The sequence below is a fragment of the Equus quagga genome, chromosome 2 (genome assembly GCF_021613505.1).
Source record: "Equus quagga isolate Etosha38 chromosome 2, UCLA_HA_Equagga_1.0, whole genome shotgun sequence".
Classification (NCBI taxonomy): domain Eukaryota; kingdom Metazoa; phylum Chordata; class Mammalia; order Perissodactyla; family Equidae; genus Equus; species Equus quagga.
In genome coordinates, this window is record NC_060268.1 from 183,238,289 (window position 1) to 183,260,894 (window position 22,606).

The 22,606-nt window shown below is 57.2% G+C and overlaps 1 protein-coding gene across 1 annotated transcript in view; it reads left to right on the forward strand.

Moving 5' to 3' along the window:
* Positions 1 to 22,606, forward strand: part of JAKMIP3 (Janus kinase and microtubule interacting protein 3) — a 55,219-nt gene that overhangs the window by 27,061 nt on the left and 5,552 nt on the right. Inside the window, exons 5-18 of the mRNA XM_046654264.1 lie at positions 423 to 569; positions 1,534 to 1,665; positions 3,042 to 3,077; positions 3,955 to 4,014; positions 6,644 to 6,772; positions 7,589 to 7,717; positions 8,629 to 8,712; positions 10,356 to 10,418; positions 13,211 to 13,309; positions 14,222 to 14,320; positions 14,402 to 14,455; positions 18,182 to 18,247; positions 19,106 to 19,174; positions 19,264 to 19,341. Coding sequence (XP_046510220.1) covers positions 423 to 569; positions 1,534 to 1,665; positions 3,042 to 3,077; positions 3,955 to 4,014; positions 6,644 to 6,772; positions 7,589 to 7,717; positions 8,629 to 8,712; positions 10,356 to 10,418; positions 13,211 to 13,309; positions 14,222 to 14,320; positions 14,402 to 14,455; positions 18,182 to 18,247; positions 19,106 to 19,174; positions 19,264 to 19,341 — 1,245 coding nt within the window. The remainder of the gene's footprint in view (positions 1 to 422; positions 570 to 1,533; positions 1,666 to 3,041; positions 3,078 to 3,954; positions 4,015 to 6,643; positions 6,773 to 7,588; positions 7,718 to 8,628; positions 8,713 to 10,355; positions 10,419 to 13,210; positions 13,310 to 14,221; positions 14,321 to 14,401; positions 14,456 to 18,181; positions 18,248 to 19,105; positions 19,175 to 19,263; positions 19,342 to 22,606) is intronic.

The following is a 22,606-nucleotide window of genomic DNA, read 5'->3' on the forward strand; positions in this document are numbered from 1 at the left end:
TGGGCTGTTTCCAATGAAACTTTATTAACAAAACCAGATGAGGGGCCAGATGTGGGCCTCAGGTGCTGGTTGGCTGATCTCTGCTCCACATTATAGGGCAAAATTATCCTGAGTTCTGCACATTATTGGGATGTGTGAGGACCTCGCCCTTCGGTGGCGCCATCACTGTTAGTCCTTACAACCACTGAGATTTCCGAGTGATTTGTCCTGCAGGTGTGTGACTTGCTCAAAGTGGTCATGGCCGGTCATGAGCCGGGTGGGTTTACTTTGGCCCTCATTGGCAAGATAGAGCCTGGGCCCCACACGGCTGCCCTTCGCTGTAGCTGAAGGTTGTGCTGCTCAGTTTTCTGACTCTGCTTGGAGCTGTTGGTTCTCTGTCACACTTAAAAACCTCACACTGTGTAATTAATTTTGCCTTTCAGCTAAAGCGTTTAAGAGAAGCTGAAAGTCAGTACAAGCCATTGCTGGATAAAAACAAGCGCCTTACTCGGAAAAATGAAGACCTGTCCCACACTTTACGTCGAATGGAAAACAAGTTAAAATTTGTCACCCAGGAGAACATAGAAATGGTAGGGGCCTGATGGGGTCTGGCGGGCCAGCAGGATGTGCCCACGCTGGTGCGTAACCAGCTTCTCATACTCAAGGTTTGATAACACCATCCCTGGGCCGGGCTTTCACTCAAGCCTCTGATCTCACGTACATTTGTGGGGACAGGAACCGGCGCAGACCTGCGCCCTGGGGGAGAAGGCCTTAGATGTGGGTCTCATATGTGAGGGCAGAGGGTCACAGGTGCCTGCCTCTGGGAGTGACAGAGTGGACGCGGAACCGCTAGGAGGTCACTGAGCAAGTCACTCCCTCCGCCTCCAGGCCTGTCGCCCTGTCCAACACCAGGGGCCTGGATGAGCCATCGCCCAACTCTGAGAGTCTCAGGCAGAGGTAGTGGACCCCAGGGACACTGGCCGTGGGGGGAGGGAGCGAGCAGGCCAGGCACGGGTCATGGAGCCCGGGGCAGGGGAGGTTCCACTGCAGCCGTGGCCGCAGCGGAGTGTGTGGGATTAGCCTTGTCGTGTGCATTCCTTCTGGCCCTGAGGGCCTTGGAGGCCCTGAGCAAGAGTTTAGGCAGAGTAATTCAGCATGATGTAGGGGAGGCAGGCAGGGGACCCTCAAGCCCTTCTCTGCAGAAGTTCCCATCTTTCCACGCTCTGAGTTTGGCAGGCAGCAGAGGGTGAAGTGGCACACGCAGCTCACCCGATCTCGTCTTTGGAGTGCAGAGTTGCTCCATGTGCGCACTCCAGGCTGCATGTCCTGCCGCTGCTGCGGGGATCCCCCCGAGACACAGGCCTTGTTTTCCCTGGGCCTCTGTAGCTGTGCTGCTCCAAGGCCTGAGCAGAGAGGCCCCCTCGCTCCACAGCCAAGGGGTGACCAGTGACTGCTCAGGCGTATGCAGACTGAGCGAGGGGACCCCCAGCTTCCCCGTCACCCAGGCGACCACCTCATTCCAACCCTTGTAATGTCCTCTGGCTGGTTTTTCAGAGACAAAGAGCCGGAATCATAAGGAGACCCAGTTCCTTAAACGATCTGGATCAAAGTCAAGACGAAAGAGAAGTTGACTTCTTGAAACTTCAAATTGTGGAGCAGCAGAACCTCATAGACGAGCTTTCCAAGGTGACTGGGCGCCTCACCCGTCCTGGCTCTCTGCCGCCCCACAGAGGTCACACCCTCGGCCCCTCACCCTCCGGCTCTGGGGGTCTGGCCAATGGGCAGGAGATGGGGGAGGGGGAACCTGCATTTGTCCTCTCCCTCCCTGGGGGTACATCTTGGGCTGGGTCCCTCCACCCTGCTCATGCTTGAGGTGACACTCCCCAAAACGCCCTGATTCCTGTCCTCGTCACTTTGGGCTGGGGGTCTCAAGAGCAGCAGTACTGCTGGGATTAGTTCCTGGGCCGCCGTAATAGAGCCCCCAGCTGGGGCCCTCAAACACAGCAGCTTCTCCTCTCATGGTCTGGAAAAATCCAGAATCCAGGGTCAAGCGCTGGAGGGGCTGTGCACCCTCCGAAGGGGCTAGGGGAGTAGTCGTTCTGTGTCACGAGGAAGCTCCCGGTGGCCGTCGGTCACATGACTCTGGTCTCTGGCTGTCTTCATGGGGCCTTCTCTCCGTGTCTCCCTCTTCTCTTCTCTTCTCTTAAATCCCTTCTCAAGATCCCTAATTTAATCGCACCTGCAAAGACCCAGTTTCTAAATAAGGCCACAGTCCAGGTTCTGGGGATTAGGATGTGGACATATCTTCCTGGGGGCCCCCTCCAGCCGTCTACACTGCCTGATCTCTGTGGCCCCTCACCCCCAGCATGATTTTGCATAGACCTCCATTAAACCCTCCTCCCATCATCCTGATTTGGGGCGCCTTCTGCTTCTTTCTGGGATCCCTACCAGCCCCCTAGTCAGAGCACTGCAGAATGAGTGGCCTTGGCCATTCTTGTCCCCTGGGGACAGTGGAAGCGATGGCAGTGTCCTTCTCTGTCTCTGGTGTGACACGCGGCCCGGAAGTGCTGGCCTTTTGCTTCAATGACTGAAGTCGCCTCCAAAATGACGTGAGACTGGATGGGAAGATGCCCCTGCCCCACGGTTGTGGGCTGGGGTCTCGCGGATGCAGCCTTCCCTGACTGTGCCTGAGGTCTGAGCTCGTGCCTCCTTCAACAACACGGTGGTTGTCAATCCCCACAATAATGAGAATTTATGGAAAAGGAAGAAATCTTGGTCAATTACAAAAGCACATTATTTCTGAAAGGCTAGTGACAGGCCCTCGACCCTGAACAGAAGACCCCTTGATGCTTCTGCAGGTTCATGGTGCCCTCAGGGGGCAGTTTAAGGAAGGAGGAAGGACTGTTAGGGCCAGGTAGGACCCTCCCTCTCAGGGTGAGGGGAGAGCAATGCTCTCTGCAGTCAGGAAGCGGCAGGGGTTTGGGGCAGCTGGCAGGGCTCTGGGGCTCCCGTGGGGCAAGGTCTGTGCTCTGATTCTCCGACGTGCTGTCCTCTCTTCCTAGACCCTGGAAACCGCCGGCTACGTGAAGAGTGTGTTAGTAAGTACCACTCAGTATCTCTCTACTGACATCGACACCCATTTTCCGGTGCCATTGTCCCTGGGACCCCTCCTGTGCCGATGGTCCCATCTGGTCCAGATAGAAGCGGTGCCAGTATTCAGGGTGGATCCTGTTCTCACAGCGCCACCTGCCCAGAGGCTCTGCCGTGGTGACCCAGAGCACCCATTCGTTAGGATCAGACAGGTGCCAGGGAACGTTGGCCTTTGGGAAAGCCTGCAGGAGCAGTGCCCGGCTCTGCTCATTACCCCTTTATTAAAGGCCGGAGGTCGGATGGCTCCCCTCTCTGGAGTACTCTCCCCACTTGGGTTCCTCCCCCCTCCATACTGACTGGTTGTCGGGGCCTGGCTGGTTCACAATCACAGTCATGAAGATGCTGCATAGCTCCCTGGAGAAGAACGGGTCGTTGGTCTCCTTACGTGTTTATGGGGGTCTGTCTCCACATGCACGTGTACGCCATTTCTGTGGACATCAGCGCAGAGAGTGTGCAGGAGGCTGGGCCATCGTCCCTCCCCAATTCCCATTTCTGTGCACGTGCCACTCTAATCCCCTGGCCCCCGCGTGGGCCCCCAGCTGCAGACTGAGACGGAAGCTGGAGGATGATGGAGCGTCGTGAGCTCAGAGCCCCCCAAACGGGTGATCCCTCCTTTTGTCCTGATCCTGAGCAGAAGGATGAGCCATCCAGACCTTCAGAGCAAACTGCCCTGGACAGGGCCCTGCATTTCGGTGTATTTATGATAATATGGGCGATACGCCGATCTTGAAGTCCTCCTCTGAGTCCCTTCAGATCAGGACAGGAAAGATTAAACTGATAGAGCTGTTCAGCTCCTTAAAAGGTCTCTTCCACTGGTTTTTGCAGGAGCGTGATAAGCTTTTAAGATATCGGAAACAAAGAAAGAAAATGGCGAAACTCCCCAAGGTAGGTGGGAAAATGTTGACCTGTGTGTACATAAAACATGTATTTAAAGAAACCACATAGTAAGAAACACTCTATTTAGAAGTGAAAAGAAGATAATTTTATTATTTCTGAAAATTGTTATTGTGAAATAACCAAAACAGGACCCAAAGTAAATATTCTGTTGATAACTTTAAATTTAAAAATTCAACCATTTTTCTTTTAAATTTCCAAGAGAAGATATGAATTAATGCCAATAGTGAGGAGGAGTAGTCAGCCGTGGGATGCTGGCCCTCCTGCAGAGGAGTTTGGATTCCCGGGTCTGCCTGGGACACACGGCCCGAGGACCGGCGGTCTGTGCCCCTCCAGGGCTGACCTCTGCCCCTAGGGAATTTGAAGACCTGGGTTAGTTTCCCTGCAGTACAATCCTTTTTGACAAACCTATGGTTTTTGTTAGAGATGATTTGGGACAAATTCCTGAAGGACCTAACTTGTGTCCTGCTTTATGCAAAATGTGTGTTTATGTATTTTGTTGTTTAATTTTTGAACAATCAACAGTGGTGCTCATACAAACTATTAGATATCCCCTAGGAACAAATACTGGCTCGTCTGGCCCTCAGAAAGGCCTGCAGGGGGAGTGAGAGGGTGTCGGGGCCTCTCTCTCCTCCGGATTATTTCAGGGTATTTAGAGATTCCTGTCTGTTGAGTGTCATACTGTGGCGGCTGTGTGTCACTGTGATGCTGAAAGCTATGGCTCCAGGATTTCAAATACCAGCAGGGTCACCCCTGGTGGACACGTTTCACTGGAGCTTCCAGACTAAGACGGACCAGGAAGAAGGACCTGGCTGCTCGCTTCTGAAAAAATTTGCCATGAAAACCCTGTGAATAGCAGAGGAGCATTGTCTGATAGAGCACTGGAAGGGGCGAGGATAGCACAGAGAGACCAGGCAGGGTTCTGCTCTGCTATCCACAGGGTCACTAGGAGTCAGAATTGACTCAACAGCACTAACAACAAATTTAGAGATTATCTGGAGGCCCAGAAGCCTGACAGTGCAGTTCCAACAGAGTGGACTGGCTGGAGGAGACCCACCCTCTCTCCTGGGCCCCCAGCTGTCCAGGCGCTTTCATGAGACGGGAGGAGCGAGAAGCTGGCGAGTCAGGAGCCGTCAATGAGCAAAACGGGCTCAGGGGCCAAGGACAGGAGATTGGTTTGTGAGGTCTGGAGCACTGGCCACAGTGACTCCAGCCTCAGAGGCCGGTGAGCTTCCATAAGCTGGAACATGAAGGAGCGCGATGAGGTTTCTACAGGATCATTTTCATGGCTTTAGCAGAAAGACCCAGGAGGCTGCTGCAGGCATCTGGGCCAGGGCTAGGGAGAGTGTGGCCGGGAGACGGACAGGAGGGGTGTAGTCAGAGCAGATGACAGACACGGCAAAGGAGGAGGTAGAGGAGGCCACGCTGGCTGACGGGGCTGAGGCTGGATGATCCAGACCAGGGGTGCCGGCAGGAGGGCGGCGTTTAACAAAGCACGTTTGTGCTTGCTAAGTTTGCCCCTTTTCTGGATGTTTCTGTGGAGAAGTCTGGAAAAGGGTTGGAGGTACAGGGGCAGCATTTCTGGGAGAGGCCGGGGCTCCCCTCAGCAGGCGGTCAGCACCTGGGTGCCTCTGTGCTCAGGGTGGGGGCGGTCATGGGGAGACAGGGAGGCTGAGGACACAGGATGTCCGGGGAGGGGTCAGAGGAGGTGGCCTCGGTCCCCTCTGCTCTGCGCCAGGCTGCACCACCAATTGTAGCTTGTGGGCCAGTAGGTGGTCCCAGGGGCCCCAGGGAGGCGTTTCACTGGAAGGTCCTGGCACAGGAACCAGCAGGGAGACCTGGTGCCAGATTCCTGGAGTCGCCCAGGAAGGAACGGACCTTGAGTGTGACAGAGAAGATGGTGGGCTTGGATTTTGTGGTATTCTGAAGCAAGATGAGGAGACCTAAGTTTTTGGAAGGCAGGGAGGTGAGCAGAGCCAGTGGGGACGGGGAGCTGCAGGCAGAGGGGCGGGCAGGGAGGGGAGCCAGCATCATGAAGTTAGAGGGGAGCCGTGGGGCGTCCCTCGGGCAGGGCCTCTCAGACGAGCTGGTGAAGGGCCTACCTTTGCTTTTCTGTTTATTTTTGTTCCATCCTGTCAAGGATTGATCCTTTTTAAAATGCAGCAAAAATGAATTACTGGAAAAGCGATCACACGCTAAACGTTAAGGCCAGTGCTCATGTTGATCCCGTGTCATGTCATCATGCACAGGGGCAGACGGTTGAGCGTCACTGCCCTGAGGAACCGCAGAGAGAGTCCCCCACGGAGGGGCCTCGTTCCCCTCCATGAGGGTTGGTCTGCCTCTCCGCAGATGTCCAGGCCTACTTCCCACTCCACCCTCCACCAGCGCCTGCTTCCAGAAAGACCATGATGGCGGCCACCTTGGCCTGCGGTGGGGCAGCCCTGAGTAGACTCCCGAGGGGGCAGTTGAGGATGGAGACCAGGGTGCGCTGGGGGTACGGCCAGGCAGCTGGCCCCACAGCTGGGGAAGGGGCAGGGGAAGGCCCAGAGGCCCCATGGGAGCGGGCAGCTCTGCTGGCAGGGTCTGGGTTTGGCCTAACACAGTTCTCTTTGGTCAGCAGCCGGTTGTCGTGGAAACCTTCTTTGGATACGACGAAGAGGCTTCCCTGGAATCCGACGGTTCTTCCATCTCTTATCAAACGGACAGGACGGACCAGACCCCGTGCACCCCGGAGGATGACCTGGAAGAGGTACCTTCTGCAGCGGTTTCTGGACGGGCCTGGGCGGGCGGGGCGTGGGGGCAGGTGAATCCGGGTTGGCATTCTGCTCCCTGGAGGCTGCTCTCTGGAGAGGTAGGCTAGGTGGCCCTCATTGGCTGTGCCCCCCAGTAGTCCCCGATTTTACCCAGTGAGAAACACTCCCCATTGCTGGCTGCCTGGTGGCCGGTGCGGCCCCTTCCTTTGAATGCATGCCTGGCATTGTGCTGGTGCCCCCTCTGCAGAACGGTGCAGAGAGCTCCCGCCCTCTCAAAGGGCTGGAGAGGTGCGGGGTGAGGCAGTCTGAACACCCAGTGATGGGGGTCGGCACCAAGGCCAAGAGCACATGCTGGTCACTCCTGGTCACTGCCCCCCTCCCACACCAGAACTGTGGCTTGTTCTCCTCTGAGCAGCAAATCTTTCGGGGCCCAGTGCGGCCCTCAGAAGGCAGCAGCAGCCACTTCCTTCTTCCTGGGGCAGCAGGTGTTGCTGTGTCTAGAAGGAGGCAGGGAGGGAGCCTGTAATGTGAGGCGAGTGGGGAGGAGACGCCCTCCCGGGGCTGTAAGCCTTTCATAGCACCCAGCTCTCCTCCCCTGACTCCACTGGGGAGAGCAGCCTCAGGTGAGCCTGGTTAGGAGTGGAGGGTCCCGGGATGGGGCAGCCTGGCTGGCAAGCGGGAGGCCAGCTGAGCCCCTGGCCCCGGCCACTGGCCTGAGAGGCCCCTGGCCCCAGGGCCTCAGGGCGCCCCTCCCAGGGGTCCCCAGGTGGAGGCCCGGGCTCTAATGCCATGTGTCTCGTGCGCTTCTCCAGGGCATGGCCAAAGAGGAGACGGAGCTGAGGTTCCGGCAGCTGACCATGGAGTACCAGGCCCTGCAGCGAGCGTACGCCTTGCTGCAGGAGCAGGTCGGAGGGACGCTGGACGCAGAGCGAGAAGTTAAGGTCTAACTGACTTCTACTCCACGACGTTCCGGCTCCTGCTGGGCTCCTCCCTGCTTGACCCCTGGCCATGGCAGGGGGACTCGCATCGCTCCACCTTCAGGGCCTGCTCTCCCACAGTTATTGTCGGGCTAGCACTCACCGAGGCAGTTAAGATCCAGTGTTTGGGAAGCTGCCCTGGGCTGGGACCAGGGCGGGCACACCTGCCTCCCCTAGCTGAGGACCCTCAGACCCTGTGCCCAGCTGGCCCCAAACCTCCCATCTGTGTGCCCTGGAAGCTGTTCACGGGGGAGCAGGAGCTCACTTTGGAATAGAGTGCCCTGTGGCTTGGACGCCACGACAGCAAATTAACTCAAGGGAGGGCAGCCCGGACCCCCAAGAAGCCCAGGTGGTGCTTGTGGGGGACTGTCACACACCAGGGTGCCGAGGGCGGGTCTTCTAAACGGGGGACAGGCTCCCGGGGAAGTAGTTAATTGAAAGCAAAATCTGGAAAAGGAAGGGAAGACAAGGCCAGTGGAGGGGCCCGTACTGTCTTGGGTCTGGCTGGGCAGACCGCTCAGCAAGCCCATCTGTGCATGTCGTTGTCATTGTCATCCAAGAGACTACCCCTGTGGCCAGCACCTGACTGGGCTTAATTGTCCTCATGGGGTGTTTCGTCCTGTACACGAGGATTTTCCCTAGTAATCCCTCAAAATTAATCTATAGATCATCGCCCTGTAATCTGAGCCAGGTCGCTTGCTTCAAACAAGGCTTAAAGTTCTTCCTTTCTTACAGAGCGCTCCTTCCAAAGGAGTGAACCGCCGTTTCTCCATTAGCTGAACCGAAAGGCGCACAGGCCTCTCAAAGTCCCCGTCCGTGTGGGCGTGTCCTGGCTTTTAGAGAAAATTTGATGTCTCTCTCCTCCCATCCTACAGACCCGTGAGCAGCTACAAGCAGAAGTGCAGAGGGCCCAGACACGGATAGAAGACCTTGAGAAGACGCTGGCCGAGCAGGGGCAGGTGCGTGCGTGGGGCCCGGGGTCCCCTGGAAGCTGGAATGGTGGCCCAGGCCCTCCAGCCGCAGGTGGGGGGTGCCAGGGAGGGCGCGTCCCCCAGGCTGCCGAGTCTCCCCTTGATGAGGGTGGTGGTCGGTGGACGTGGTCGTGGGTAAAGATGATTCAGCCGCACACTGAAAGCGAGCCCTCAGCACATCTTACTGTATCACCCCTCAATAAATCATTTGAAAACTGGAAGGAATGTGCTAAAGAAGTTCCACAGAAGCCTTGGATGAGGCAGGAGTCCGCCTGACCATCACTATATGGCCTCCCTGGACTTGACCCAGGGAGGTCCTACTAGTGCTCTTAGCTCAGGGCCAGGGTTTCAGGTCCCCGGGGTTTGTCGGCCACTCCCCTCACCCCCCACGACCACCACCACCTCTGGGTTCTTCAAATCTGGAAGGAGGGCATCCATCCTCACTGGCCACAAGGCCTGAGCACCCCCCACTGACTAGCTGGACAGTGCAGCTCCAGGTGGACCCAAGACGAGGTTGGAGGACATCCTCGTGGGGTTGGCAGGGTCCACGTGGGAAAGTGCAAGTCCAGTGCAGACCCCTAGTGGTCCTGAAGGTGTTAACTGCTGGGTGGACAGCTGGATGGACAGACAAGAGAATGACGTGGATGGCTGCCTGGCCACATTGCCACATCCCTCACCTGAGTGGGTGAGGCCCAGAATTCGGTCTGCAGCACCTGGAGCTGTTCACCTGAAACGTGTAGGACCGGCCTGCAGCCCTCCGCGCCCGTGACTCCTCTGGGGCTGCTGTGCACTCGGGCCTGCAGGGCGGCGCTCCAGAGCTGTGTGTGCGTGGCCTTCGTAGACCCTGGACTGGAGAGCAAAGGTCCCCTCTGTAGCCACCATCATGCAGTCTGTGCCGGAGAAGGAGCAGCCGCTGAGGGTGGGGGGATGCTAGGAGGGGGAGGAAGCCACTTCCTTTGCTTGCAGAGATGAGTCTTTCAAACTGGAAAAGAACCTCACAGATAACTTTGCAGAAAAGGAATCTGGAACCAAGTTTAGTGTCTCGGGCAACCAGCCCCTCCGTGACTCCTTGCTTTGTGACAAAACGCTGCTGGTGAGAGAACACCAGGGCTTCAAGGTGGAAGGGGGTACACAAAGACACTGGACTTCCACCAAGCTCTGACCGTGGATGGGGCAGCAGGGTATCTACATGTGTGTCACGCCAGCCAGAGCCTGCCTCCGTCCATGTGTCCCGTGTGTGAAATGGACGGGATTCCCACTGTCCTCACCCCGCCTGCCTGAGACCCCTTGGGCTCACTGGCTCCATGTCAGGGTCTCCTGGACCTGTGACGTCTGCACAGGGCTGTGTCATTGGGCGCCTGGCCTGGGGTGCATCCGCGTGGAGGCACGCGGGATCTGCAGAAGTAGGGCTGCCTCTGCTGGCTCTCTATCCAGGTGCCTCCAGGACAACGGGTGAAATCACAGGCTGTCATTAGCTGGGTGACGTAAACCATCATTAGGTGGTTACTTTAGAAGCTGGGTGTTGAGTCCTTTCTTCAGACCCTCCGTCCTGCTGAATCATGGTTTAAATGCTGGCTTTACGATTTTTTCCTGCAGTGTGTTTATTTCTCCATTTCAATTCCATTTTCAAGGATATGAAGTGGATTGAAGAGAAGCAAGCTCTGTATCGGAGAAACCAAGAGCTTGTTGAGAAGGTGCGCCTGAGCCCGCCGAGCATCCGGCTGCTTCCCCGAGAAAAGCAGGAATTCCTCTGTGTTCACGGGAGTGTGTGGGGCCCCGCGGTGCTGGGCGGGGTGGGGCTCGGGCCGAGGTTCCCTGATGGCCCCTGTCCGGGCCTTCTATGCTTCTCGCTCCTGTGGGGTGCCCCTCTCTGCCTCCTGGAGACGGGGTGTCCCCGGGGCCGGGGGAGCCCTGTGTCCATAGCAGCTTCCCATCCGGTGTTTGGTGGGACTGGTGGGTTCTGCGGTTGGGGATGGTTAGAAAAACTTTGTGAAAGAGTTGCCCTTTTGAAACCACTGGAATCGTCCCAACTGGAGGCTTCGTTGGGCCAGGGAGCTCTACTCCTAAGAGTGTTCGTGTTAAAGCCAGTGGTCCTCAGGGAAGAGCTCCTTTGAGAGTCCACAGGAGGCCTGGGCTCTGGTTTCTGTCACCACCGAGCAACTGTGAGTGTGTTTCTGACTTGACCACAGCTTCACCTGGCAGTGGCCTCAGTGGGCTCTTCTGGCCCCTAGATAACAGGAGGTCCCAAAATGCTGTCATCCCTGTCTCCACACCCCTAGGCTGGGGCTTCTTTGGCTGGAAGGTTGTGTCTGACGTAGGGTAGATGACAAGTACTAAACTGGGCTGTTCTCTTGGTGGCTGAGCTGCTGCTTGGAGCCGCCACACTTTCCCTTCTCCTTAGAGGTGAGACATCCCTTCTGGGGCATCTCCCTCCACCTCATGACCCGCCCAATCCAGCCTGATCTCGGGGCTAGCTGAAAGGAGGGGCTCACAGTCCAGAGGGCCACAGACTAGACTGTTGGTCAGATTAGATGTAGGCAGTTCAGGACCAGCCACGGGGGGGTAGGGCCCCAAAGCTGCTGAGCAGGTCACGTGGAATGAGGCAGGAGTTGGCCATGGCCATGTGTCCAGAGACAGAGAAGTCCCTAGGGCCCCCAGCTCTCTCGGCAGCCCCGGAAGCCCCATGCCTGGTGAGGGTGCTCCTCGCGACCCTCCCCGCCAGCAGCTGGCCTTGTCCACAGGCAGAGGAGGCAGCGCCTTCCGTGGCAGGCACAGCCCATCCAGAGAAGAGCTGGGCTAGCTGCAAGCTCACGAGCACGAGGTGCACCATCATGCCAGCACTTCACGCAGGCCAGCAGCCTCCGAACCAAGCCTGTGGGCCAGAGGCCAGTGGTGCCCCCCCCACCGAAGCTGGCAGTCCATCACTGGGCTGTGCTTTGGGTGCTGTTTGTGTCTTGAATAGTGAGCAACTCCTACATGCTGTTTGTGGATCCTCCACATGTATCGTGAATCAAGACAGCTGTTTCTGTGCTCACATGCACAGAACACTCGTGCACACATAACACTTGTGTGTACACACGAACACTTGTGTGTGCATATAAACTCTTGTTATACACACAAATGCTTGAGTGCACTCTTAAAGGTACTCACAAACATGTGAATGCCCGCGTGCACACATAAATGTTCACCTGCACACTTAAAAGCTTGTATGCACTAAATGCCCTTGTACATACTTGAATACTCAGACACACACATAAGCACTTGCATTACACTTAAACACACGCACACTTAAATGTTCACAAGCACACATGAACACTTGTGTGTACACATCAACACTGCTTTGCAGGCTTATATGATCCTGAGCATACTTAAACACTTATGTGCACATTTAAACACTGTGCGCACACTTAAATGGTCACCCATGCATATGACACTCTTGCACGCATAAACACTCGTGTGCACATATAAAAACCTGAGTGCAAACTTAAACAATTGTGTGCATACTTAAATGCTTACTCATGCCTATGACACTCTTGCACACATAAACACTCGTGCACATATATACACTTGTGTGCATACTTAAACACTGTGTGCACACTTAAATGCTCATGTGCACACTTAAAGACTGTGCTTTTCTCTGGCTATCATGGGCACAGGGTCACATCTGTGGCCCTTGATGCCTTGATGCCTCCCGGTGGCCCCAGCTGTGCAGTGTGACACACAGCACTAGGGAAAGCTCCAGCTCCCGACGGCATCAACTCACTCGGAAGATGCTGATGCTCCTGGATCCATCTAGACCTGTCTCCTGAGTGTCAGAGCAGGCCCCTCAGCCCCCAAAGTTCAGTTCTGGGGGGATGGACTGAGCTCACGGTGGACACCCTCCTGGTGCATTTTCCTGTCCTCACAAGGCCACTGAGGACACCTGCCACAAGCAGAATCAAGCTTACCCAGGGAAGGCGTGGGCCTACTGCATTGGCTCCACTCATTAAACCTAATGTTCAACAGTCCCTAATGAGTCAAGCCATTTCTGGGGGGTGGCCAGGCAGCCACAGTACACGGCCACTCCCTCAGAACAGCAGTGTCCACCAGGCTCTGGGCCAGCCTGGGCTCCAGGGAGCATTCCTGGCCACAGCAAGACGGGCCCTCACCGGGACCTCTTACCACCTCTGTCCCCATTGGGCACCTTCTCTTCTCCGTCTCTGCTCAGACGGCCAGGCCGGGCTCAGGGCTGCTTATCTGGCTCCAGAGCTCCCGCCTCCTGCATCTGGCACTGTGTTCCCTGTCCCCCGACCCTGGTTTAGCCGAGGAGTAGAAACTCGCCCAATCCCACTAGGATGGACCCAAATGGACTCAGGCTGGAGCAAGGGTTCTGGGCCAGGTGCCTGGGGCTGATCAGCCGTCTCCACGGACAGTGAGCAGCTGTTGGAAAAGCTGGGGAGTCGACCTCCTGTGACCTCCAGGCTCTCTTCCTTGTTTTATTCTACAGATTAAACAAATGGAGACGGAAGAGGCTCGGTTAAAACACGAGGTCCAGGATGCAAAAGACCAAAATGAGCTGCTGGAGTTCCGGATCCTAGAGCTGGAGGTGCGCCTCGGGCGTGGGAGCTGGGCTGAGTCCAGGGCCGGAGCGTTGTTTCCCTGTGAGCTGGTGTGATTGAGGGCTGTAGTTGGGCCCCTGTCACTTGCTGTTGTAGAGGAAAACAAAAGCAGAAGCAAAACAAAATAGACAAAAACCACGAGTGTCTGCACGCAGTGCCGGGGCCTCCCTCTGGGTCCTGGCATCCTTCAGGGCACCCGGTGATGAGGGGGTCGTGACTGTCACTGGCAAGAATGACCACCTTCTCCTACAACACTGGGACCCAGCTTGACTTGCTTTTATGCACCAGCATTTCTGCCTGTCTTGTTTCCTGGTGTCCCCACACACCTGGGTTGTGGGGAAGGGGTCCCCACTTGCCTGCCAAGGAACCAGGTTGAGTCCGGATGGAACTGCCTGTCACGATCCTCTGGTCCACCTCCCTGAGGGGGCAGGAAGGCTGCATGGCCACTCCATGTGTGTGTGTGTGTGTGTGTGAGACAGTCCCCTCTGGGCCCCCGGGGCTCCTGCATGTGGTCCTGGATGAGGACGGTGGCAGCACCACCAGCCACTGTCCTCAAGGGCTTGCTCTTGTCAGGCCTGTGGGGGACACTGCTCCTTGAACCTCCCAACAGCCCTATGGGATTCACGATGACAGCTCTTGGGGTCCCGAGAGCCCATCTATGCTGAGAGCTCCCCGCTCCTCTCAGCATCTGGACAGGGCCTGTCTTCTTGGGCAAGTCCAATGAGGCTGCTGCTGCTGCAGCCAGGGCTTTGTTTTCACAAACGGCATGTTGACCACATTTGGTGGCCTTTGTGTCCCCACGATCTTCCTAGAATGGGCTCCCAGCACAGCCCTCTGGGGCGGGCGGGGGACAGGAGGGAGCAGTCTGCCCATGCCCAGCCTTCCACTCTCTGTCTTAGGAGAGGGAGAGGAAGTCGCCCGCCATCAACTTCCACCACACCCCCTTCGTGGACGGCAAGAGCCCCCTCCAAGCGTACTGCGAGGCGGAAGGCGTGACGGTAAAGCCCCTGCCCGACTCCGCCCCACGCCGGCCCCCGCCCGGCTGGCGCTCACCTTGTCTGTCATCTCTTTGCCTCTAGGACATCCTGGTCACAGAGCTGATGAAGAAGCTCGACATCCTGGGGGATAACGCCGTAAGTGTATGTTGCTCTCCTGACTTGTGCATGCCTCCCCATGCAACCACCCCGAGGTCCCAGCCCCTCCGTGGTCCAGGGCCCCGTGAGTCCCACTGCGGTCCTGCCACAGGCCGCCCTACCTGCGCCCTCGCCCCCCTCCTAGGCTAGGGTCTCTTGGGAGGGGCCCAGCATTTGGGAGAAGTTCCATTCCTTCCTCCCATTGTTCCTGCACCATCTGGGTGGCCACCAGCACCGGGAAGCACGGCATCCGGGGCTACTGCTCCGCTAGGGAGGGAAAGCCTCTGCTGTGCACACCCCAGATCTTCCAGCAGAGACACTGCTGGCCTCGTGTGCTCGGGTTCTGGAATCCCTCTCAGCCGTTAAGCTCTTCCAGCCCCTCAGCGGGGATGGGGGCTGTGGCTCCTTGGAGTAGCTTAGACATTCCAGACTCCTAGGGGTTCCCACTTCCTTGGTTTTGGAGGAGGGGCAGAACCTATAAATAATCTCCAAATCTCATTTGAGGCGGAGTTCCAATTTCTACAGCAAACTCCTTGAAAGAATGTTAATTACTGAGTGGGCAAAGTGACTGACCCCTTCATCTCACCCTCCCTCCTCTGTCCTTCCATCCTCCATCCACCCATCCACCTCCCATCCATCCATCTCCATCCTCCATGACCCATCCATCCTCCATCCTCTGTCCATCCACCATCTGTCCATCCTCCATCCGCCCTCCATCCATCATCCTGCACTTCTTGAGCCCCTCCCTGTCCAACAGAGGGCTCAACTGCTCTGGAAGGCGGCCCCACTCCACACCCTAGAACTTTTCCCCTCAAGGTGTACTAACAAATGCACAGTCTACGGCTAGCCATAAGGCGCCTTTGGCTCCCCATCCTGGTCCCTGTTCTCGACAAAGAGCCAGGCACTTAGTCAAATTCATGCACTTCATGCAATAGGTGGAGAAAAAAGGGAAACAAATGCATGCAAACACACACACACACATGTTCTCACTCATGTTCTCACACATGTTCTCACTAACACAGGCTCTCAGTCACACATGCGTTCTCACCACATTCTCAGTCACACACATGTTCTCACTCACACACGTTCTTACAGTGTTCTTGCTCAGTCACACGTGTTCTCACTCACACATACATTCTCACACACATTTTCAGTCACACACACATGTTCTCACTCACACTTGTTCTCTCACACATTCTCACACATTGTCAGTCACACACACGTTCTCACTGACACACGTTCTCACTCACTCACATGTTTTCATTCACACACACCTTTTCTCACACAAGTTTTCACTTACACACATGTGCTCATTCATACACACCCCCCCCAAAGCCCAGGTGCTCAGGCACATGCTCGGGGCCAGCTGTTCTTCCCGGCAGCCGCGGGGTGCTTGGGGCCCTGTGTTGACAGGAACCCTCTCCCCTCACCTGCCCTTCACCTGGGAAGCCATGCGGAGCAGAGGCAGAGAGGAGCCCCAGTGGGGAGGCCTCGGGCTGTCTCTGCCCCCTCACTCAGGCCTGGGATCTGTCTCGGCTGCAGAGAGTGCAGGCGCTAGCCCCCAGCAGGGATGGCTGTTGTTGAGCATGCGCTGGGGTCCAGTGCTGGGTATTAGACCCCGTCATGGGTTCTTGGGAACCATATTGATTAACCTTCCTATTCACAGCTAGAGAAACTGAGGCCCCTGAGGTGACCCACCAGGTCCCAGAGCTGTCCTAGCGGCAGAGGCAGGATGAGCCCAGCTCCACCCAGTCCTGCTCAGGGCTCCTCCGCACCCTGTAGCTGCCCGCCCAAGAGCAGCAGTGAGCGTGGCTTCCATGGAGCCCGTGTGCAGCCTCAGAGCACAGGGGCAGAGGTGGCTGAGGACTGGAGGACACACTGCCGGGTTTCACACTCAGGAGACCCTGTGGGCACCCTTGGCAGTTCCTGCCGATGGGCCAGGGGGGTGTCTCTTCAGGTCTCTGTGGTCAGAGTTGAGCGTACGGGCACACTTCAGGCAGATGACAGGGACAGCCTGGCCCCCGTCACCTTCACATTCAGGATGTGCTAGTGCTGTGGCCACCATCCCCAGACCACCCCAGAGAAAGCTGCAGCCTCCAAACTGGCCGTGTGAGCGCCTGAGCCCCAGACCTCGGTTTCCTCAGGAGTCAGGGCCTTGGGTGGAGCAGAGAGGCTGGCGGGGGCAGGACGGATGCCCGTCCTCCCTGGTGGGCAGTGTGCTCACCTGCTGCGCCTGGCCTGCAGAGGGGCGGGTCTCCTGGGGAAGGAAAAGCAGGGTCTGGGGCATCAGGACGTGGTCACCTCCAGGAGGGGTCAGGAGGACCCCAGCGAGGCTGCTCACCAGGTAGGACGTCGCAAGTCCTTCGGCCTGGTCTAATCATGTCCAGGTAGATCCCTCCCTCACACTGAAGCCGCTTGCTCAGCCAGGTCCTGACTCCCCATCCTGCCCCTCAGACCAGCCCTACCCTGGGAGGAGGGAGAGGTGTGGGCAGCCTGGCTGGGTTCCCTGGGAGCAGGAGGGATGAGGGGCACTTGGCCCCAGCCCCACACCAGCTGGAGTGCACAAGCCCTGAGGACAGAGCCTGCCTCTGTGCCTACAGAGGTTGGTCATTGGCCCCACCCTGTGCTGACTGCATGGGGTGGGGACGACAAGAGACTCTGCCCTCGGGGAGCTCACATTCCAGAGGGCAAGAGACATAGACAGGGCTTTCCCAGTGGACCCTGAATCAGGGCAGCTCTAGGGTGTGGAGCGGGGCCACCCTCTTCCGGGGCACAGTGATCCCGGCAGGCTCCTTGCTGCTCCAGCTTCTGTTCCCCGTGCTCTCCCCGCCCCGCTCCTGGCTGTCCACAAGGTGGGGCCCAGCAGTGGGGACAGCCTAGCTCCCGCCCTGCTACTGATGCAGGTGGCCGTCAGGATCTGAGCGGGTGAAGTGCCCACATCCTCCGAGGATGCTCGTTTGGCCCCAAAGCCAGACCCAGCCTGCCCAGAGCAACCACCCGGGTGGGCATCTTGGGACAAGGCATGAGTAAGATGTAGAAAAAAAAGACAAACCCCCTGGAATTGGAACTATTCCACAGCCATGGATATTTGATCTTCGCTCTATATTCATAAGTGGTGTTTTAGTAACTCACGGCTGTATATGCAGCGAGCTGGCTTTAAACAAAGATGGACACAGAGACAGAGAGTGGGGATGTATTTATCACTGCCCGCCTGCTTGTTACACGGTTATTGTCGGCGAGAGGACAAGAGGGGACCAAGAGAGGGTGCACCCCAAGTGAACAGGGTCAAGAGTAGGGGGTGTCAGACTTGGGACAGGGTTTTAGTAAAATTGACCTTTAACTGTGGCCCCAGGTCCCCCATGCCTGTCCCATCAGCCCTATACCTAGTACCCATAACTCAGCCCCTCCACCAAGCACTCATCATTCAGCCCCTCCCAATAGGCATCACTGAGCCTCACCACCAAGCACCCACCATTTACCCCCACTGCCGTGCACCCATCATTCAGTCCCACCACCGAGCACCTATCGTTCAGCCCCACCACCCAGTACCCATCATTCAGTCCCACCACCAAGCATCCATCATCCAGCCCCACCACCAAGCATCCATCATCCAGCCCCACCACCCAGTACCCATCATTCACTCCGACCACCAAGCACCCATCATTCAGCCTGGCCGCCCTGAAGGCATTGCCCCTGACTATATGTGTATTCTGCTTTTGGGTGCAGAATCTGACCAATGAGGAGCAAGTAGTCATCATACAAGCCAGGACGGTCCTAACCTTGGCTGAAAAGGTAACAGTGACTGCGTGGATGCTCTTGGGAGAGGGTCCAGCTCCCCGCAGGTCTCCCTTTCCGTGCTCAGCTCAGAGAAGATGCTCTCCCTGGGAGGAGGGGCCATGGGGAGCAGGGGGTCCACTAATCCTGTCTGCCGTGGGAGGTCTGGTACAGGCGGAGGTCAAAATACCCACCACGCGTGTTTTCAAATGACAGATTCAGCCAGAACTTGCCCTAAGGCCAACTCTGCCTGGGTTTACTCCCAAAGCCAGGAGATGTGGTGGGTCTGTAAAACTGTCATTATTCTGTTTGACCTGTCAGGACCCTTCCCTGGGCGTCCCCCAACCCACCTGGGCTCCCTCGCCCCCCAGCTTCCCTGCTCCCAGGGCTGCCAGGCTGCTCCTGGTCCCACCCCCATAGCCAGAACCTGCTGTCAGCACTCCCTCCTGTGGTCCTCCAGCAGGAAGTGGAAGGGGTGTTCCAGTGAATGGGGCTTCAGGGAGGGGACTGAGAGAGAACAGGCTGCCCTCCCAGTATCTCCTGGCAGAGCTCTCAGGTGCAGCTGCCCCTGCTGCACCCCAGCTAATGACCCTCCCCTCCCTGGTGAAGGGTGGGGGACAGACTTCCTGGACGCCAGGCAGGGTGTGGGGTGGAACCTGGACCTGGCCTGCACGCTGGGCACACGGAGCTCACGATGCCATCCCAGCCCTGACTCCCAGCAAGGGCTGGGCTCTCGCCCACTGGAGGAAGAATGGGAAGGGTGGAGAGGGGCCAGGCCTCCCTCCCTCCTCTCCCAGGCTGTCTCCATGGATGGCTTTGGTGCCTGTGTGGTGACCTGAGAGGTCACAGTCACCTGCTCTTCCTGTGTGTGTCCAGTGGCTCCAGCAGATTGAAGAGACGGAGTCAGCTCTGCAGCGGAAGATGGTGGACCTGGAGAGCGAGAAGGTAGGTGGGCATCTCGCCATGCGGCCCTGCATCACCGCGTCACCCGGTCCGGCACCCGAGGCCAAGACGTGGGTCCTCTTGTGTTTCAGGAGCTGTTCAGTAAACAGAAGGGCTACCTGGATGAGGAGCTGGACTACAGGAAGCAGTCCTTGGACCAAGCTCACAAAGTAAGAGAAATACAGTTGCCGGAACCCCCGAGGGGGTGGGGGCTTTGGGGTAGAAACAGGGAAAGTTGTTCACACGTCCAGTGGTGTGTCTCGGGGTCTGTGCGGGCTGGGCCTCAGACCCCCGCCCGGGAAGAGCCTGGGCCCTGCGTGGCTGGTGTGGGGTCACTCTCTGCATTTCTCCCTCTGGAGACGCCCGGCTTGGTGAGCTCACAGGAGGCCTTACCACCCTGTCTGCAAACCCTTTTCCCTGTGAATGCAGGCACACAAGCAGAACTCAATCGGATATTTGAAATGAGTTGAGAAAAGAGAATTCATTGAAAACTATGCATTTACGAATTAAGTGAACGCAGTTGAGTGTAAGTAACACTCGAGAAAAGCCAGTCCGCCCGTCCTTTGCACATCTGCTTCCCCACGGGGCGGTTTCCCCCCAGTCAACCTAGGGGCTGTCCCCACGTGGGGTGAACGCCGAGATCTGGAGGACCTGTAGCCATCACCTCTGTCTGTGAGTCAGTCCTCACTGAGGTTGTTTGAGACCCCGAACAGAAACTTCACTTGAACTTCAGGCAGCCTTTCCATGTCAAGGGGTGACCCCAAATCAAGGACTGCATCGTAGCTCCTCAGACGAGCTCAGCAGAGGCACCTGCTGGGGACTTCCCAGGGGAGCGAGGCCCGTGCTGCCTTTCTGGCCATCAGTTACACCTGTAAATTAACGTCCCCTGGAGAACGGTCCTTCCTGCCTGGGTGTGCCTTTGTCTCCCCCCAGACTGTGAATCCTTGAAGTTAGAGCACATTGTCGCTCCAGTTCAGGATAAGCCGTCGAGTGGCCCACACGAGGGAGCCCGAGGATTGGCCAAAAGCAGGCGTGGGGTCTGGAATTTGCCCCACCGCCAGCTGGTCAGCCTACCCCTGTGACTCGGCCCCTCGTGGACAGTATAAGATTGTCACAACGGCGTGTTCAGTGGCAGCTGTTGCTGCCCGGCTCGGAAGCTAGCAGCTGGATGCTTCTTTGTGCCCATCAGAGGGCGGGCGGGCTTCCTGAGGGTCAGGGCAGTGCTCCCTCTGCTGGGTGATGATGGTGAGGATGGCCCACTGACCTGCCAGTCCTTGTCTGACGCCTGCAGGAGCAGCCACAGAGGAGGTGGCCTCAGGGAGAGCTGAATTGGCACAGATGGACCTCCTCAGAAATACGTGCTGAGGCCCGTGTTTCCAGTTCACTCAGGTGCCGGGTGTTCACAGTATGTGGGGGCAGCCAGGCAGCTCCCAGCCCCTGCACTGCTGCTGCCTGTGCTCTGCTCCTGCGTCCTGGGCACGCTCCGGGAGGAGGAAGCTTGCTGCTAGCACCCGGGCATTATCCTGGAGACAGCCGCACCACGGGAATTTATTACATGACGTCAGTGCGAAAAAGATGAGTCACTGAGATGGTGTCAGAGAGACGGCTTTATAACACAGATGTGTACACACACAGCCCTATACACTATAGAAATGCTAGAGAAACGTTGCCCAGGGGGAGCAGGTGGCTGGTCCTGCCCTGCCTCACTGTGTGCGGCTGTTGGGGACACCTCCCTGGGTGATGACTGGGGGTCCGTTCCTCCCATTCCAACAGGAAAGACCCGAGTTTGGCCATCTCACTCTCGTTTCCTTATCACTGTGCCAGCTCGCACTTTCCTCTGGGCCATCAGCCGTCGAATCTGTCCTTCAGGAAACCCTGTGCAGAGGGTGGCACCTATTGGCCCGGGCTGCCCTGGGGGCTGCAGCCTGTGGGCCCCTGCCGGGTTTCACACCCTCCCTGCTCTGTGAGCACAGAGCCACAGCTGGGCTTTGGAAGGTGAGGATGGTCCCTAGGATGGGATGATGGCTGTCTGGGAAGCTGCCAGCAGACCTGCTGACCCGGACAGGCTGGGGAGAAGGGCGTGCGCAGACAGTCCTGCAGGTGGCCCATCGCTTGTGCCCACGCGTGTGGGGAAGGTCGGGGACATCCCGGTTCCCAGGTTCCTGTGAAGCCATTGTGATGTTAATTCTAAGCCCCAAGCTCAGCCCGTTTATTTTTAAATGCTGGAGCTTATCTTAAACACACTAAGCTCTTTTGCTCTAAGAAGCGGCAGTTGACATGGGGTGTGAGCTGGTTGTGACAGCTGGGGACAGTTTATTTTGTGGCTGTCAAGAACAATAAAATGTAAGTGAGGTCCAAAAGTGTTTTTTTTTTTCCCCTTTCCTAAAATGTCTACTAAGCCAAAGGACTTTTCTTAATCATTTTGCCTAAAGAAAAGGAAATGTTTATTTCTAAAGATATTACATTTTTTATGAGTTTCTGTAGTTTGAGAATTTGGTTTTTTCAAAGTGTATCAATAAAATCTTCCGAGGAAAAAGCTTTAAAAGTACTTCAGATCAAATTGCTAAATCCTTAGGAATTTATAACGAGGTATGTGTTTTGGCTGCTAAGTGATAGCAATGGGATCATTTTGCATGGTAGTTTCTGGGTCACGAATTGGATTTCTGGAAGGCAGCATAGGGGCCGAGCATGCCCTGCTCAGCTCTTCCCATCTCGCTGCGTCCCCGCACACGGCCCACCCCGGGCCCTCGCTGCCCACCAGCTCCAGCCTCCCCTCAGTCCTGCCCGCCTCCTTCGGCATGGCCCCGACCTGGGGACTCCAGGGCCTGGCTCCCACTGAGCCTGGTCGGGCTCTCTGCCCCTCTCAGGTCTTCTCATGGGTAGGGGTTTGGGCTCTGGGCTCTTCCCCTGAGATCCGTGGTGAGCACTGTCCCCTGTCCTCCTTCTCTCTAGTTGGTGGGGAGCCCAGCCTCTGTGGCTCCTCCTGAAAGGCCTGGTCGGCACTCAGACCCGAGCCGTCCACCAAACAAGGCCTGTGCGCAGAGCTCCTGAGGGCTCCGGAGCTGCTGGGTGGTGCAGCCGCCAGCGAGGTCAGCTGGTGGACCTGGGCGACCCCTCAGGGCTGGAGGCACCCCCAGTCTGCACCCCAGGGCCAGGGTGGCGCCCAGCGTCTCTCCCACAGCTTCTGGTGACTGTCCCTCACTGGCCGTCCACTCCTCGGACCGACCGGTGGTGGGCCCGCGGGGTCTGTTTTCTGTGGGCGCCGCTCTGGTGATCACCTCTGGAATTCTCGCTGACGTGAGTCTCTTCTCGTCACTCAGCTTGACCACATGCCATTGACAGTGTCCTGGTTAAACATCTGCCTGTCCTCCCACCCGTCCCCCATCAACAGCTCCCTCTCGGGGCCTCCTGACAGCAGGAGAGGGAGAAGGGTCC